Genomic DNA, 19,048 nt, shown 5'->3' with positions numbered 1-19,048 from the left:
CACCTCCTGCTTCAGGCTTGTGCTGCAGATGGGGTACCTCTAAGTCTTTCCTCAAAAACTGGTGAGGGATAAAAGAAACTAAAGGAAGGTTCCGGGTAGGACCCACTCGGGGCAACCACAGTAGATGGCAAGAAAATGGACTTGCCCCCTGTAGCCTGAGAAATCCATCTGTCCGGTTCTGGACCAAATAAGATATCCCCAATGATCTGCAGTGCCTCAACTGCACTTTTTGATTCTGAGTTAGCCTTCCAGGCTCGAAGCCAGAGGGCTTGGTGAGCTGCAACCTTCAAAGCAGAGATCTCAGAGCCTATCTGGTCAACATCCCTGGATGCGTCACCCAGGTTGATACCCAACACACGGATGTACTCGGCTAATGTAATCAGATCGGCCCACGGCTTACCTGACTGCAGGCCCTTTACTAACTCCTTTGCCCATGTTTCCACAGCCTTGTTGACCCTAGAGCCGACTAACGCCAGCATGAGTTAAACTCCCACAGCTATGTACATGGATTTTAAGGTTGCCTCCAACTTATGTTCCAAACTTCCCTTTAAGGTTGTAGCTTCTGGAACAGACAGCTTAGTCTTCTTTTAAGGACGAGAGATCGACAGGTCCACAGGACGGAGGAGTCTACCATTTGTCCCTATTAGCTACTGGAAAAGGGTAAATGGAAAGAAAATGCTTGAACATCTGGAACTTCATGTCTGGATGTTTCCAAGCAACAAACAACTGCTCGTCCAACTGTTGAGAAGTGGGGAAAGAAACCGCCAACCTGTTTCTTACAAAATAGAAATGTATCCTGAGACTACGTAGCGTCTGAGTACAAGACCTTCAGGACCTGACAGACTGCCAGGATGAAGGCCTCTATCCCCTGAATTCCTGAATCCGTGTGCTGCTGAAGGAAATCGTCCCTGTCTGATTCCTCCATTAACTCACCTTCCTCTTCATGGGAAGAAAAATCAGTGTCTGGGTCATCACACTATAGGACCTCTGGCAGGAGTCTCTTCTTTGATGGACGCTGTGCAGGTGTGTTGGAAAACCTAGAAGAGGAGCCATAATCTGCAGCAGTACCCACTGTACATAGAGCGGGCTAATCCATGAGCCCATGCTGGCTCAACCGCCTGTGAAAACAGGAAGGAGGCAGAACTGGGTCCTTCTCCCTTTGCTGACTCCAAATCCCTACAGAAGGCTGACAACTCCGTAGTCAGGTCCAGCGTGACACTAGGTGGTTACTCAAGGCAGAGTGGTCGCTGGAAGAGGTGAAGCCTCATCCAGGGCTGAACTACCAGACTCACCGTAGTCACACAGAGCTGAGTCATCAGAGCATGCCTGTGTCATTTTAGTGTTGTACTTAGTACAGGCAGACACCTTCTGAGAAGCCTTAGAGGCCTTACCTGTCATACTTACAGAGACAGATGGATTCCCATAGCAATAAATAGGTGAAACCCAGATGCACTGTCACAGCAGCCAGTAATGGGATTGTCAGTCCCACTAAAATTAATGCACAAAAACCAAAAGAACTGCCGCTAGGAAGTATCTCCAATGATAAAAAGTGGATGCATAAATAAAAATGTTTTATTAAACAGTGTAATTAAAATGACACTAATTGGTCACAATATTTAAAACAACAATAAGATATGATATTACTGAGAAGCATGAAAAATTTATATTTACTGCTCGAATATTGTCCACTTTTGGATCCCGGACTGAAAGGCAAATGTTCCCTGAGGGGTACCAAAGAGTTACAGCTGGTTTTACCTGTATTGATGGTATGTCCAAGTGTGCTTTATATCATCAGCAAGCAAGCTGTCAATATGCGATTCACTCGGTATTTCCAATCGATGCTGTTATGTAATAGGTCCCACACTGATAATAGTCCAAAGGCAAGGGAATCTTTAACAGTCCATATCTGGATCCATATTCGGGTGGAACAACATAATGACAGTTGGTGATCTTAATGCGTTTCCCTAGGCACGGCCACCTAGCTTCGTCAGAAGTAGATGGCCGTGCCTAGGGAAACGCGTAGACATTAAGTTCCCGCACAGCAGAGCCTGTTTCAGTGGCGGTGTCTGAGTGGTCCCGCCACCACTAAGCTCCGTCCCCCTGCTGCTAGCCCTGATACCAGCCAATATCAACAGTACCGGGCACTGTGTTCTCTACAATGGCGGAGCTTGCCAGAGCTGAAATATGCCAGGAGCCAGCACATTGCAGAGATGACAGTGCTGTGGGTTTTTATGCTAGTCAGTGTCATGTCTCTAATGCGCTGGGCTGGCAAGTAGACTGTATATTCACTCCCCACTTTGCTAGCAAGGATGATGGGAATACTTACCGCTTCCATGCTGGCCGGATGTGCGGTGGGTCGTGAGGACTCGGATACAAGCCACAGTAAGCGGTGGCAGGTCCCTCAGGCTGCTCCCATGGTGCAGGAAGACAGCAGCAACTTGCTCTCTGCCTGTCTTCAAATGCTTTTCTTTAAAATAACTAAAATAAAAAATATAAAATAAAATCAAAGGACTGTGCATAGTCCAGAGTGACCGGCTCCCTTAGGCACATTTGTAAAACTGGGGCTTATGAGGCATAGAGAAGGAGAAGCCAGTCATACTTCTAAATTTAAAGTGCCGGCTCCACTCCTCCATTCATCCACCCGTCGATACCCCAATGTCTTAAGCTCCAGTGTCCCCTAGTCTGTGAAGGAGAAAAACCTAGTTCCCATCACTGCAACACCTCAGCATACGCACTGTACATATACCACATACTGTAAGTTTTGCTAAATCTCCCCCTAAATCTGCCCACACACACTGTGTAATATTATTATGTTCAAGTAATGGATATTCCAAATGATCGGCCTTGACAGGTCCCATTTTGCAGTGATATTTTAGATTACGCTGTATTATTTTGCACAGTGTCTGTGCCCCAATAATGGCGATAATTTTGTGATCCTCACCGAATAAGATAGCATCAGAATAAAAAAGCATGGCATGTGTGGGTACCTTAATAATCACAAGTAAAAGATTTGGAATGGTGTTTTTTACATTGTATATCATATAAGCAGGCTCTACCTCAATGCATTCGTATACACCAATATTGCACTGTCATAACTCTATTAATATATCTCTCCATCCCTTCAAGCAAAATATTCTATAGGGGATAGGCACTGATATAGGTAACGAACTCCCCAGAGAAATAATCATTACACACTGCCTATTTACTTTTTGCTATCATTTCAACAGAATAACAGGAAGAGAATTTTACCTCAGTTTGGCACATATACAGCTTATATCCTATATATTCAGCAGGTGGACATAAAACAGCTGACTGACTGCAAATTCATGTTATGAATGAAACTTTTTTTCAATGACATGTTCCCAAGCAGTCACGTAGTTACTCCCACACAAACTCATGGGGATCACTGATCCCACTAATTACCTGGCAACACCCTCTAGAGTTGAAATGCAGAGTTCAAAGGCAAGGCAAAGGTGTTGACTTTATTAGGTGACTGACTGGGCCCACCGCTGAGTTCAATGCAAATAGTCTGTAGATTATTGTGTTATGTGCACGGAAATGACTGCATGCCTGTGCACAGCTGTACCGTCCTCCAAACTGAACACTTGCTTTGGTACAGTACTTCGATCCAGCCTGCCATTCCAGTGTCAATGGCTGCCATCAGAAATTGTGGAGCTCCAGATTGACAAAATAGGCAGGGCCCCCTACCACACACACTTCCCCATAGCCACCATATACTGCCCCATAGCAACACACACTGCCCCATAGCCACACACACACTGCCCCATAGCCACTGCCCCATAGCCACACACACACTGCCCTATAGACACACAAACAGACTGCCCCATAGAGACACACACACACACACAGATACTGCCCCATAGACACACACAGCTTCACACACACACACACACACACACACACTGCCCCATTTACACACACACTGCCCCATAGACACACAAACACACACACTGTCCCACAGACACACACACACACACACACACACACACATTGAGAGGGGGCCCAGGTGGCAGGAGTGTGGATCAGGGCCGTAAGCCAACCGGGGCTCCTGATTGGCTGTCAGTCCGTGAGCTCCGATTGGCTTACGATCAGCGCTAAATTCATAATACCGATGCGCTCTGTCCCTCCATGGCTGCCTGCTTGTGCGCGGCTGGCCCAGCCTCGATCTACACTGCCGCGACACGGGCCCCCTCTCAGGCCGAGCCCAGGGCTGAAGTTTCGACCGTCCTCCCTGATGGTGGCCTTGCCAGTGTCCGTACACCTATCAACATATTACCAGTGTCTGCTCCATTGCATCATCATACATGGGAACCAAGTCAGAGGGACAGGGGGTCTATTCATGAATCAGTGAAAACAGTGGAGAAACAGACCAGTGGAGAAGTTGCCCATTGCAACCAAACAGCATCTCCCTATATTTTATAGACTATAATTGGTAAAAATTTCTTTCAAAGCTGATTGGTTGCCATGGGCAACTTCTCCTCTGGTCCTTTTCCCCACTCTTTTCACTGCTTCATGAATAGATCCCCAGGTCTCTAGAACATGTCACATACTTGTAACATTTTTAGTGTTGCACAATATAGCAAAGCTTCCTACAAGACAATCTAAGTAAAAATATCAAAGCTCATGTGATATTTTCTTACAAAAAAATATTTAAAGGGGTTATTTTACTCTTGTCAGCTTAAAGCTGTTTATGTATTAGCCATGGTGACACGTAGGTGTGGCAATAGGTGTTTGGAACACAGGGTCATAAGTTAAATTCCTGTCTCTCTCAGCTGTCTGCCAAAACCTTGTTTACAGCAATTCATCATGCTAGATTGGTGCAGTATGGTTTGCCGGTGGTCAGAGTCCCGGCAACCAGCATACCGGCGCCGGAATCCCGACCGCCGGCATACCGACAGCTGGGCGAGTGCAAATGAGCCCCTTGAGGGCTCACTGCGCTCTCCACGCTGCGGGCACGGTGGCGTGCTACGCTTGCCACGCTATCTATTCTCCCTCCAGGGGGGTCGTAGACCCCCAAGAGGTAGAAAAGATTTCGGTATGCCGGCGGTCGGGATTCCGGTGCCGGTATGGTGGTCGCCAGGAGCCCGGCCGCCGGCAACCTGAAGACCACCCTGTTAGATTTCTGAACAAACATTATTTCATGGCTTCTGTGGCAACAAAAAAATATAGCACAGCAATTCCCAGATGCAGAATTAAAAGCCGATCAAGACTGCCAAATGTAAAATAACTGAATTGGTGCTACGTTTTGTTATTCATGGGGGCCACAATAGTTTAAGATGGGGTGACCTAACTGGAACAAAGTCATTATCCCTTTGACATTTGTTGTCATTCACACTTGCAATCATTATACCAATGGGATCAGTACGAGATCCCGGCGGTCAGGAGATCACTGCAGGGAACCCGGCAGCCGTGATCCCGGTGGTGATGGCGTGGACCACCACCCAAGAGGGGTAACTAGCCGGCGGTCAGAACTCCGAACGCCAGTATTTCTGCTGGTGTCGGGATTCCGGCGTCGGTATCCTGACCGCCGGGATCCCGAGAGGCGGTCAATTGACTGCCTCCCATACCAATAACAGCTGTCTACTCAGGAAGCTAACCTCCTAATACCTAGTGATACAAAAGACAATAAAAAAGGTGACAGCGCTATTTAATACAATAGACAAGATAATACAATATCAATTTCAATATTAAATTACAATTATTATAACTGCCTGTCTGTGGTATAACTGTGTCTGTGGTATATTAATAGTAAATATATTTAATGTGTCCAAAACACGGGCTCAAAATGCATTCACATAAAAATCTGGCATGACAACACATATGATTTGCATGTAACACTATAATTCTTTGTGGTTAGAAACCATTATTATGCAATATATACAAATTCCAATTGGCTGACGGAGCTTATGGGATGTGGACGGGGAGGGCTTAGCTTCAAACAAATTTTATGTGCCAGCTGCTCACAGTGCCCTCTACACCCCAAGCTTAGTAGTGTCCCCCCAAAAAATAATTATTAAATAATTATTAAGAATAATTATTTCTAATGCACTCTGATCATAGATAGTTCCTTTGGGGTATATTCAATTAGAGTCGGATCCATTCCGACATGCATTTGTCGGAATGGATCCGACAAGGGCTATCTGACAGGATCTGACTTTTAAAAAAAGTCGGCTTGAGATGAGGGTGCTGAAAGGAGGAGACGGGGGAGAGCAGCGGGGTGACGGGGGAGAGCAGCCGGGAGACGGGGAAGGGCAGCGGCTACAGAACAGTGTAGAAGGAGGATGGGGCACCGCCACCAGACCTCACGGCAGCATCCACCCGGCTCCAGCAAGCGGGACCTCGCGTGCTGAAGCTGGATGGACGCTGCCGTAAGCGGTGGCGGTGCCCCACCCTCCTGCTACACTGCTGTAGCCGCGGCTCTCCCCCATCTCCTCCTCTCATCTCAATCTGACTTTTTTTAATGTTGGATTGAGATGGTTGGAAATGGGGCCAAAACTTGTCGAATTTGGCCTTGTTTCCGACAAAAGCACGCGGATTGGCGGCTATTCCGCCAATCGACGTGCTTTCCGGCAAGTCAGAATTCCTGACTTGTCGGAAAATTCTGGGGTGTATTGAATAGGTCGGAACCCCTTCCGACCTAAAAAAGTCGAAAACTGACGTCTTTCCGACAGACTGTAGCTTTCGACTGCAATTGAATATACCCCTTTGTACTGATTAGCTTTCCCGTCTCTTCACTACACCATCCCGACTCTTTAAGTGAAAGTAGCAGCAAGTGTAAGATGCAAGTGTAAGATGCATCCGAATCAGCATATTGACGTAGGCCTAGGCATCAAATCAAGCATAACACCCAACTGAGCAAAGAAGGACAAAAGCTCTACAAGACTTGCACGTTGTAATATCATGTTAGATTTCTAGGTTTTCATTTACTGTACAGCATCTGGGATAACTTGTGCTCTACAGATCCTGGATAGTAATATAGGGCCTAATTCAGACCTGATCGCATCAGCAAATTTTTTCTCTAAAGGCCAAAACCACGTGCACTGCAGGTGGGGCAGATATAACATGTTCAGAGAGAGTTAGATGTGGGTGTGGTGTGTTGAAACTGAAATCTAAATTGCAGTGTAAAAATAAAATAGCCAGTATTTACCCTGCACAGAAACAATATAACAATATAACCTATAATATAATATAACCTACCCAATCTAAATCTCTCACATATTATATCTGCCCCACCTGCAGTGCACATGGTTTAAAGAAAGATTTTGCTGCTACGATCAGGTCTGAATTAGGCCCATAGGACTCTGTAAACTATAAGAGAAGTCACATAAGTTTTATAAAACTCCCTGACAGGATTATGTATTCTTCACTACTCTTAGTACATGGTGTGACACAAACTCAATTCCCAAGACAATGGCCCTCATTCCGAGTTGTTCGCTCGCTAGCTGCTTTTAGCAGCATTGCACACACTAGGCCGCCGCCCTCTGGGAGTGTATCTTAGCTTAGCAGAATTGCGAACGAAAGATTAGCAGAACTGTTAATAAATAATTTCTGAGTAGCTCCAGACCTACTCACAGATTACGATCAGCTCAGTCCGTTTAGTTCCTGGTTTGACGTAACAAACACGCCCTGCGTTCGGCCAGCCACTCCCCCGTTTCTCTAGACACTCCCGCGTTTTTTAGCACACTCCCGGAAAAAGCTCAGTTACCACCCAGAAACGCCCCTTTCCTGTCAATCATTCACCGATCAGCAGTGCGACTGAAAAGCGCCGCAGGATCCACAGCAAAACTGCTAAGTTTTTAGCTAAATAACTAAGCGCATGCGCCCAGTGTGCCTTGCGCATGCACAATTAGCAACAAATCGCAGCATAGCGAAAATCGGCAATGAGCGAACAACTCGGAATGACCCCCAATAAACCAATCCTACCTGCTTAGGAGGCTTGTGTCGGTTGTACTCCTCCCCCCACAGTTTCGCCTCCATTTGAAGTCGGACATCTTCAAAGTACACATCTCTGTCGACCGTCTCTAAATATCGTTTGGCTACATAATTGTAGGCATTTTTCCACAGCTGTTTGTGTGAGAAATTAGACCGCTTCTTCCTGTGAAAAAAAAAAAAATTGCACACATAAGATATGTTAACTGAAATAAATTTCAAAGTGACTTTTGGTTAAGGTTATCCAAGCCTGGCTATTTTAAAAAGACACAGGTGGCCCAGATCAGGCTGTTTACACATCCTTTTCCCACAAAGGGATTAGAGATGAGCGGGTTCGGTTTTGGGGAACCGAACCCACCCGAACATTGAGATTCGAGGCGGGATCCGAGTCCGGCTCTGGACTTCCCGTCTTACTCGGATCCCAAAGCGAGCCGAACGTCATCTTCCCGCTATCGGAGTCTCGCGGGTTTTGGATTTTATATAAGTCCCCGTGCATCGGCGCCATCTTCACTCCGGCTGTGGAGAGTGTACTGGACGGACGTGTCCGTCTCAGTACTGTGTTGTCTGGCTTGGGGCGGGTGCTCTGTCTGCTGTATCTGAAAGGGGTGCTCTCTCTGTCTGCTGTATCTGAAAGGGATGCTCTCTCTGTCTGCTGTATCTGAAAGGGGTGCTCTCTCTGTCTGCTGTATCTGAAAGGGATGCTCTCTCTGTCTGCTGTATCTGAAAGGGGTGCTCTCTCTCTGTCTGCTGTATCTGAAAGGGGTGCTCTCTCTGTCTGCTGTATCTGAAAGGGATGCTCTCTCTGTCTGCTGTATCTGAAAGGGGTGCTCTCTCTGTCCTCTGTATCTGAAAGGGGTGCTCTCTCTGTCTGCTGTATCTGAAAGGGGTGCTCTCTCTGTCTGCTGTATCTGAAAGGGATACTCTCTCTGTCTGCTGTATCTGAAAGGGATGCTCTCTCTGTCTGCTGTATCTGAAAGGGGTGCTCTCTCTGTCTGCTGTATCTGAAAGGGATGCTCTCTCTGTCTGCTGTATCTGAAAGGGGTGTTCTCTCTGTCCTCTGTATCTGAAAGGGGTGCTCTCTCTGTCTGCTGTATCTGAAAGGGGTGCTCTCTCTGTCTGCTGTATCTGAAAGGGGTGCTCTCTCTGTCTGCTGTATCTGAAAGGGGTGCTCTCTCTGTCTGCTGTATCTGAAAGGGGTGCTCTCTCTGTCTGCTGTATCTGAAAGGGGTGCTCTCTCTGTCTGCTGTATCTGAAAGGGGTGCTCTCTCTGTCTGCTGTATCTGAAAGGGGTGCTCTCTCTGTCTGCTGTATCTGAAAGGGATGCTCTCTCTGTCTGCTGTATCTGAAAGGGGTGCTCTCTCTGTCTGCTGTATCTGAAAGGGGTGCTCTCTCTGTCTGCTGTATCTGAAAGGGGTGCTCTCTATGTCTGCTGTATCTGAAAGGGGTGCTCTCTCTGTCTGCTATATCTGAAAGGGGTGCTCTCTCTGTCCTCTGTATCTGAAAGGGGTGCTCTCTCTGTCTGCTGTATCTGAAAGGGGTGCTCTCTCTGTCTGCTGTATCTGAAAGGGGTGCTCTCTCTGTCCTCTGTATCTGAAAGGGGTGCTCTCTCTGTCTGCTGTATCTGAAAGGGGTGCTCTGTCTGCTGTATCTGAAAGGGGTGCTCTCTCTGTCTGCTGTATCTGAAAGGGGTGCTCTCTCTGTCTGCTATATCTGAAAGGGGTGCTCTCTCTGTCTGCTGTATCTGAAAGGGGTGCTCTCTCTGTCCTCTGTATCTGAAAGGGGTGCTCTCTCTGTCTGCTGTATCTGAAAGGGGTGCTCTCTCTGTCTGCTGTATCTGAAAGGGATGCTCTCTCTGTCTGCTGTATCTGAAAGGGATGCTCTCTCTGTCTGCTGTATCTGAAAGGGGTGCTCTCTCTGTCTGCTGTATCTGAAAGGGATGCTCTCTCTGTCTGCTGTATCTGAAAGGGGTGTTCTCTCTGTCCTCTGTATCTGAAAGGGGTGCTCTCTCTGTCTGCTGTATCTGAAAGGGGTGCTCTCTCTGTCTGCTGTATCTGAAAGGGGTGCTCTCTCTGTCTGCTGTATCTGAAAGGGGTGCTCTCTCTGTCTGCTGTATCTGAAAGGGGTGCTCTCTCTGTCTGCTGTATCTGAAAGGGGTGCTCTCTCTGTCTGCTGTATCTGAAAGGGGTGCTCTCTCTGTCTGCTGTATCTGAAAGGGGTGCTCTCTCTGTCTGCTGTATCTGAAAGGGGTGCTCTCTCTGTCTGCTGTATCTGAAAGGGATGCTCTCTCTGTCTGCTGTATCTGAAAGGGGTGCTCTCTCTGTCTGCTGTATCTGAAAGGGGTGCTCTCTCTGTCTGCTGTATCTGAAAGGGGTGCTCTCTATGTCTGCTGTATCTGAAAGGGGTGCTCTCTCTGTCTGCTATATCTGAAAGGGGTGCTCTGTCTGCTGTATCTGAAAGGGGTGCTCTGTCTGCTGTATCTGAAAGGGGTGCTCTCTCTGTCTGCTGTATCTGAAAGGGGTGCTCTCTCTGTCTGCTATATCTGAAAGGGGTGCTCTCTCTGTCTGCTGTATCTGAAAGGGGTGCTCTCTCTGTCCTCTGTATCTGAAAGGGGTGCTCTCTCTGTCTGCTGTATCTGAAAGGGGTGCTCTGTCTGCTGTATCTGAAAGGGATGCTCTGCTGTATCCGAAAAATGGGTACTCTCTGTCTGCTGTATCTTAAAGGGGTGATCTGTCCATCCATCCAGGGGCTCCGCCCCAGTGTAAAATGAAATAATAAAAGCTAAACATTGATTGACATACACAGGCAGTCATTGGTTGGGAGGGGGCGGGCCGGCAGTGTTTGGCCACCGTTTAGGTGGCACGGTCCGGGTAATGCAGACGTGCCCGAACCGTTGGGGGGGGGTGGATGGCAGGCCGCGGCGTCTGTGTGACGTCACACGCAGCCGCTGCGACCCTCACAGTGTCGAGTAGCTCCTGCCAGCGCGCAGGAGCTGCGCTGGCTGGGAGCTACTCCTAAAGTACAAAAGTATTGCCGCTAAGGCCAAGGTCTGTGTCTTCCAATGCATATTTCTTGATCCCTGCAGAGGAGTTTCAAAGGTTATTCAGAGTAAGCTTAGACTCAGATGGCTGTGTCTTCCGACGCAGCACTCGGATCTGTGATACCGGCAGGAGGAATCTGTTTTTCTTAAGAGCCATTAATATATTTTTGCATTGCTGCTGCACTTTAAGATGCAGCAGCAATGCAAATAGAGACCCCCTCTGAATCAGGCCTTATGTACACTTATACTATTGTCTCACTAATTCCTAAGACAATATGATGCATAATTATCTGTGGTAAGTCATAAAACAGGAACACATCTTTAGGCAGGAAAACAAATGAAAGATTGTTTGATCTCATTAATCATCTTATCATCAGAGCCTGTTGTAAAACATGCCAGGTATCTGGTTTCTAAACATGATCTGAGGTCAATGTGTTATTTAGCTTTTGATCATTTTAACTCTACAATATTTAACCTTCTCTGTCTTTATTGCCCCTAAAGTCATTACGTTACATCACAATGATCTGGATGAAAGCATTAGATTAAAAAAAAAAAAAAAATGACCAGGGGCCGTAACCAGAAATTTGGGGGCCCCATAGCAACATTTTGAAGGGGCCCCTGTTCCAATGCTTCTAGAGAGACACTTCTCTGCAGCAGTTGTTCTTTGTTTGCCCCATAATAGTGCCCTAGTTGGGTGGTCTTCTGTATGCCGGCGGTCGGGCTCCCGGCGCTCAGTATACCGGCGCCGGGAGCCCGACAGACGGCATACCGACACTTATTTTCCCTCGTGGGGGTCCACGACCCCCATAGAGGGAGAATAAAATAGTGTGGTAGCGCGCCACCGTGCCCGTAGCGTGGCGAGCGCAGCGAGCCCGCAAGGGGCTCATTTGCGCTCGCCACGCTGTCGGTAAGCCGGCGGTCGGGCTCCCGGCGCCGGGATGCTGGTCGCCGGGAGCCCGACCGCCGGCCAGCCGTAGTGAACCCCCCTAGTTTACTTACTGAACTACTGTATAGTAGTAGTAGTTAATGTTATCCCCCAAAGAACTGCCCTTGTTTATTTTATAGATCATAGCATATAACATTGTAGGGCTGCAATTACATATTATGCAATACAGTAAACCTGATTCACATTACTATATACAGTGTCCACAGTTCATAGTATGCCACATTACAGTGCCCCATTTCATATTACTGTATGTAACATTATAATGCCCTCCATTTTATACTACAGTAGAATGAGCAGGTCCAGGGGTGTAATTAGATCTATTGTAGGACGAAAGGCAAGAGTTTGTGTGGCCCCTATGTTCTACCCAATGGTTTAAAATGTATACAACACATGTAACTTTGACAGAGAAGATGGGTCCCTCTCAGCTCTGGGCCCCATAGCAGTTGCACTCCCTGCACCTATGGTAGCTACGCCCTTGTACATGACTAGGGTGCCACTTGTTGTGGGTGCGTATTAGCAGTCTGCATGAGATCCTCCTAGGCTGCTAGCCAGATGGTTTTAATTATTTTCATTACGATTTATTTTATTTTTTTGCAAATGGCATAGGAGGGTAGTGGCCAGTAAATTGTGGTGCAAGAGGTGGTGGAGTGAGGCTGAGGATGGTTTAGCAGTCTGGAGGCATTCGCACCAGCTCCAACATGAAAGGGGCAAAGGGGACAGTGAAGTAATGGGAGGCAAGCTGACCGCTAAATTCACCTCAGGTAATGGTCATGCTGTTGATACTTAAAAAAAAAATAAACCAATTAATATCAGGTTTCTCAACATGCATTGGTGACCAATTTGAACAGTTCCACATACAGTATTCAGCATTCAGGCCAAGACGCTGCACAAAAAAGCACTCGAAATCTATCAGCAGGTGATGGCACACACAATCCAACAAAAGATTTTCAGTCATGCCCAAAAAATGATCCACTCAGTTTTGATCTTAGGGCCTAATTCAGACCTGATCGCAGCAGCAAATTTGTTCTCTCATGGGCAAAATCATGTTGCACTACAGGGGGGCAGATGTAACATGTGCAGAGAGAGTTAGATTTGGGTGGTTTATATTGTTTCTGTGCAGGGTAAATACAGGCTGCTTTATTTTTATACTGCAATTTAGATTTCAGTTTGAACACACCCCACCTAAATCTAACCCTCTCTGCATATGTTATATCTCCCCCCCCCCCCCCCCCCTACACACTGCACATGATTTTGCCCATCAGAAAACAAATTTGCTGCTGTGAACACTGAACAGGTCTGAATTAGGCCATTAGTTCCTGAACACGCAACATCAAGCCACTTTGGCAATATCGGTGGCTGTGGCCAACATTAGTGTCTCCGAAGTGACTGTGTTCTTCTGCAAAAATTCACTACACTGGATCACTAAATAATGTTCTAGGTGTTGTTCTGTCGTTTACTCGTACCCAGCCACATTTAATAGGCACGGGAAGGCAAACATGGTTTAGTTTTGTAATATTTAGTTTGAAGAATAGAAAGAATGTTTGCTTAAAGTATTCTTGAAAGTTTTTTTACAGTCATGCGTGATTCATAATTGTAAATTGGGAACCACAGCATTGAGAAAGTAGTTGGTGCTCTATAAATCAATTAACAAAACAATAATAGGTATAAAGGTTTAATCAACATCTTTATGGCGACTTCCTTGATGGAATGTGTGTGAAACATCTGAGACATTAGAAAGCTATATGATGACAACACCACTATGCTGACAGGCCATGAATCACACTACACTAGTGAGAAATCCTTGCAGATTACCAAAATTCAGCCTAAGGGGGTATCCAGTTACCGCGGGTAATTGTATCGCTGGGGACTATCCTATCAGTCCCGATGTGACGCGCTCATCCCCTCCGGCACTTGTCAGGCACCCGAGCATAATCTGCGATTAGCAAGCCGTCAGAGCCGCGATAACACATGGGTCGTGGATTTATCCCCAATCCCGTGCGTTTTCGCGCATTCGCAGGTACAATTTCAGCCGCTCAAAATTATCTCTTATTGGATACCTTGATAATGACCATCGGTCATTAATCGTGATATCCAACTGTTTTGATTGGCAGAAACGGCATCGCGGGTAATTGGATACTCCCCCCCCCTCCCCCCTAAATCTCATTATATTTCCAAATGCTCCTCCTAACACATTTTATAACAGTTACAAATGATCAGCACACTCAGATAATACTCATGTGTCTAATTATACCTGTAGCTCATGCCAGGTAAGAGACGTTCTTCACGCACTAACCTGTGCTTTTTTATCAACTGCATTATCTACAATTCCATATATATTGTATGCATTCATATCAACAACATTATAAAAACATCTTTACTTACATTCTGTAGCATTCTCTCATAGCACCACGACCAAACGGCTGTTAAAAAATTAAACAGAACAACTAATATTAAGGTACGTTTAATTGCCTATAAATGATTGCACTGTCTGACATCATTACTTGAACACAGATTACAAACACTAGCATGTTAAAAGGAATAAAATATGCATAACTCCTAACTGTACCAATTTTGACAGGAGGGTCCCGATTAACAACCTCAAAAGAGGAAGGATTTATTAAACTGAACGTTTTACGCAAAGTCTGCATTTATGTGCAGATCAGCAACTGGCTCACATGGTCCAAATTGTGCATGTGTAAATGTTGGGAGGTGCACATACATCATACGTGATTTGTATTCAATGTCAGATCCATGACAAGTGTCCTATGCCTCCAACCACTTACCTGGCAAGGACGCATGGGTTGCAACCACAGCCAGCTTGGCTTTTACTGACATGGTCGCATGTATCCCATGCAACCGTGCCATCCCGTTGCATGCCTAGCTGTGAATAAATACAGAATGGATTTCCTCCTGCCGCCGGCAGTGATGTATCTGTATGTGACCAGTGGCTTCACTGCTAAAATCACACTCCAGAATGCTGGGCCAACAGAGACCTAAAGATGTGTCCTCATACATACAGCCTCAGTACGCCACTCTATGTGAGATGCCTGGCGCGAGTGAGCCGTCGGGTCCCATGCAACTATGCTAGCGTCAGGCATCTTTTCTTGCTGAAAATGCATTTTAGTTGCAACGCAATGCGACTATGATGCATGAGGAGACTGTGCTGATTAATTTGATATATGTATATTGTGTGTGACTGAGTCTGTATAACAGAACTCTTATTGGAAAAGAGCCGCAGCTACTACATTGTAGCACTTTGTGTACAGATTCAGAGACTCAGTCGTACACAGATATACAAGTGTCATATATCATATTAATCAGCACAGTCTCCTCGTGCATCCTAGTCACATTGTGTTGTGACTAAGAGACCTTTTAGTCAAAAAAGATGTCCGACGTTAGCAGGGTCTCACGGGACCTGGCACTCCGAGAGGGGCTATATGGCACGACTGCAACATGATGTATGAAAACACATCTGCATGGACATGAGAGATCACTGGGTCATTAACTGCCACTGGAGGGGTTTAAGGACACATTACAGTGGGGACCTATAATTAATATTTTACAGAATAAAGTTAAGAGAGTTCAACTCAATTGCATTCAAAATGGGAATGACTCCAAATTACAGTTCTGGTTATCGGTCAATTATCTAGAGCAGGAGACCGTGAGCAATAGGAGAAAGCACTTACCTGAGAGGCCATTTTAATCAATACGTCATCTTGCACCCACTGGCCGGACACAACATTGTACCTACAGACAAAGAATACAATCTATTAATAGCCCGTCTCAACACAGCACAGTACAAAATTACGCCAAATACTAAAAAAAAATCTGACAATTTCAGTGTGCACGCATCACAAACAATATATCTGCTCCTACATGACGATTTCAAGCACAGAAAAAAAATGCAGATGCACACTCTATAGTACTAAGCACTGCTAACTGGAATAATTATAATAAACTCTGCAAAATTGAGCTGCTTAGCATGATTTTGGTAAAAAATGTGGGCTTAAGTTAAAAACTATATTAAAAAAAAGTAGCAAAATAAATTACATATTTGACTCTACGTTGAGAAGATGATAGAGATAGCAGGGACTGTTGTGTGGAGGATCTTAAGGGACCTTTCAAGAATATGGGGTCTATTCATAAACCAGTAAAAAGAGTGGAGAAGAGAGTGAGTGGAGAAGTTGCCCATGGCAACCAATCAGCTGCTCTGTATCATTTTATAGTTTGCAAATTATAAATGTTTTCGTCAATGCTGATTGGTTGCCATGGGCAACTTCTCCACTGACTCACTTCTCACTGCTTTATGAACAGACCCTTATGTTCCTAAGTGAACATTAAGGGGTCTATTCATGAAGCAGAGAAAAGCCCTGTTTTGCGGTAAACAGGGCTTTTCTCTGCTTACCGCAATTCACAGAGCCGGTTACCGTGGAGAAGTCTCTGACTTCTCCAGCGGTACCCCCGCTCTGTGCCTGAATCGCATCACCATACCTTTGTATGGTGAGTGCGATTCATGAAGGTGCGGAAAGCTCTGCTTTCCGCTTCTCCATGGAGTTCAGGTTCGCCATCTGAGGACGGCGTAACCTGAACTGCGGTGCGGAGACATCAGGGAAGCTCAATGCTTCCCTGATCGCTGCTCGGCACCTCGTGCTGGCTCCGCCCCCCAACCTCCCAGCAACCACTGCGGCCTGCCGGGAGGTCACTGAGCTGCGCATGCGCAAAGGGATCGTCGCTGGACTCCGCGCATCGCAGGGAGGGACCGCCGGAGAAGACGTCACCGCGGGAGCCCCAGACACCGCAGCGCATCGACGGAAGGGTAAGTATACATGAATTGCTACTTATCACGGCTATACATCGCATCGAAGCGATGCGATGTATAGTGATAAGTAGCAATTCTGATTTCGTTTTCTACATGAATAGACCCCTAAGTTTGGCAAACTGATATTTTGCTGAATTTGTCTTTTAAACAAACCACACATAAATAAAGTCGGATTAAATTAAAAAAGCAAGAACATCACGACAGAACATAAAGTACAGATAAAACTATACAGCCGTTTGTCATATGAAGGAATGGGATCAAGTTTAACTATATGTAATTGCATACCACATATTGGAAAAATCCTATTTTTGGGACTGTTCTTTATCAGTGGTTAATAGACAGTTTAATGACAGAAAGCATATGCGGGACATTGGGAAGCACAGGGCTGGTTAGGAATAGATGGACTTCATGTCTGAGGCCAATAGCCACAATCATCACTCTCTGTGCTATACTTAGCCACCATGATGTTACTGACGTAGTTGAGCTGTATCTAAACACATGTCTATATTTAGCCAAGTCTCAGGCCATGGTCTATATACAGTACAACATAAATGTGAGAGAACACATAAACATACAGTCTGTATCATACAGGTCATAAACCATATGGACCTGCACATATCACAGGGTAAGTGTCTCTTGTCCTCACACTGCAGATGTTTTACTTCTTTTTGTGTGTCTAAGTTTATGTTTTATGTATTGTCTTTGAGGGTGGGGGAGGTGCCCTATAGCCTCTACACTGTGAAATCTGGAAATGATTACGCTAATATCTGTACTTATTAGGAAGAACCAGCTTGCAGCAGTGGATTCCCAATCCCACCCATCACAAGGATTGCTTTACATTAAGCATTAACTCTTTCATTTCCAGGTTGCTCAGTTTAGAGTAAAGATGTGCAGCTTCGGATTTACTCAGTTATTAAAGCCAAAATTACCGCTAGTTTGGATTTATCTGGATTTTTCTGATTGGCTGTCCAAAACACATGACATCTGAGAGCCAATAAGATGACATTTTGAGATTCGGGTAAATTCGGGTAAAACAATAACATGAACCTCAACTGATCTACAGTGCAAACTTCTAATACAGACATAATTGCTGAATGCATTTGATACTGTAACTACATCCATAACAAAGGAATATGCATTGGTACAGCAAAGAAGAGCTTAAACGTGGTGGATGTTACATGTATTTATTCAGAACTGGTAATTGCCCCAAGATGACTAAGGGGTCTATTTACTAAGCCTTGGATGGAGATAAAGTTGCTAGAGATAAAGTACCAGCCAATCGGCTCCTGTAATTTTTCAAACCCCGTCTGTGGCATAGCAGTTAGGAGCCGACTGGCTGGTACTTTATTTCCAGCTACTTTATCTCCATCCAAGGCTTAGTAAACAGACCCCTAAATGCTACAGTAAAAGGTCCTGGCGATAAATGAGAAGTGCTACATTTCAAGACCTCATGCTCCCTACTTTACAGGACTGCATACGTAGGTTGCTTTAAGTTTGCTGGCTGACGTGTCTCAGAGAACCACTCCAAATTTACTGGGAACATTCCTGGAACTCAACCAGGCTTCTAGGAGTATGAGACAGCCAGACTTTTAAAATGCAGGTATTGAAACATAGTAGCACTCGCTGTAAACTGCAACTATGATCTAGACAGCACAGTGTAGAGTACACCCCCTATTTCAGTCATGCATAGCTCTCTAATGCACATTACCTCTGACAGTCATCATGTTATTTCTGCATTTACTAACAACACATTTACTAACATCCTGGCAGCTAGAGCAGAAAGAGTCCCTGGTTGTGTGCAGGTAATACTTTAGCCATGAACAATATGGAATAAGTAGTCATTCATGTTCCCTTGTTTGTTAGTTTTGGAAAACATTACTGCCAATGTATGCCATCGGAACCGGATTATCAATCCTGTCAAAGTCGATTCAGATACAATTGGTTAAGATTTTAAATGGACACGATGGGCTGATTATTATTATTACATTTTATTTATAAGGCGCTACAAGTGTTTCACAGCGCCGTACAAAGGGCATACAATAGAACAGTACAGGGAGACAGAACTTAACATTACAGTAAATAAATAACAAAAATAGAGTACAGGTAACAAAGAGCACCACAATTCTCAAAACATAATACAGCTTAGATGTAAGTAGCGAGGGAGTAATCAGCATACTGTACTACTCGGGGCTGGTGTCCATAGATAGAGGTGAGCCTTTACCAGCAGGAAAAAATGCGGGTAAAGATGGTCGCTGAGTAGGAGAGAGCTGTGAGTGAAATGTGTCGAGAAGAGGGC

At 45.5% G+C, this 19,048-nt stretch overlaps 1 protein-coding gene across 7 annotated transcripts in view; it reads right to left on the bottom strand.

Annotated features, from left to right (window-relative positions):
• EEF2K (eukaryotic elongation factor 2 kinase) overlaps positions 1–19,048 on the bottom strand; it is a 117,271-nt gene that overhangs the window by 47,173 nt on the left and 51,050 nt on the right. For all 7 annotated transcript variants that reach the window (XM_063934449.1, XM_063934455.1, XM_063934454.1 and 4 more), the window contains exons 4-6: positions 15,620–15,680; positions 14,316–14,353; positions 7,945–8,116 (exon numbers count right to left, since the gene is read on the bottom strand). In XM_063934449.1, coding sequence (XP_063790519.1) covers positions 7,945–8,116; positions 14,316–14,353; positions 15,620–15,680 — 271 coding nt within the window. The remainder of the gene's footprint in view (positions 1–7,944; positions 8,117–14,315; positions 14,354–15,619; positions 15,681–19,048) is intronic.

This window comes from Pseudophryne corroboree, chromosome 7 (genome assembly GCF_028390025.1).
Source record: "Pseudophryne corroboree isolate aPseCor3 chromosome 7, aPseCor3.hap2, whole genome shotgun sequence".
In the NCBI taxonomy this organism is placed as follows: Eukaryota; Metazoa; Chordata; class Amphibia; order Anura; family Myobatrachidae; genus Pseudophryne; species Pseudophryne corroboree.
The sequence above is the reverse complement of the archived record's forward strand: the minus strand, read 5'-3'. Positions and strand labels throughout refer to the sequence as shown.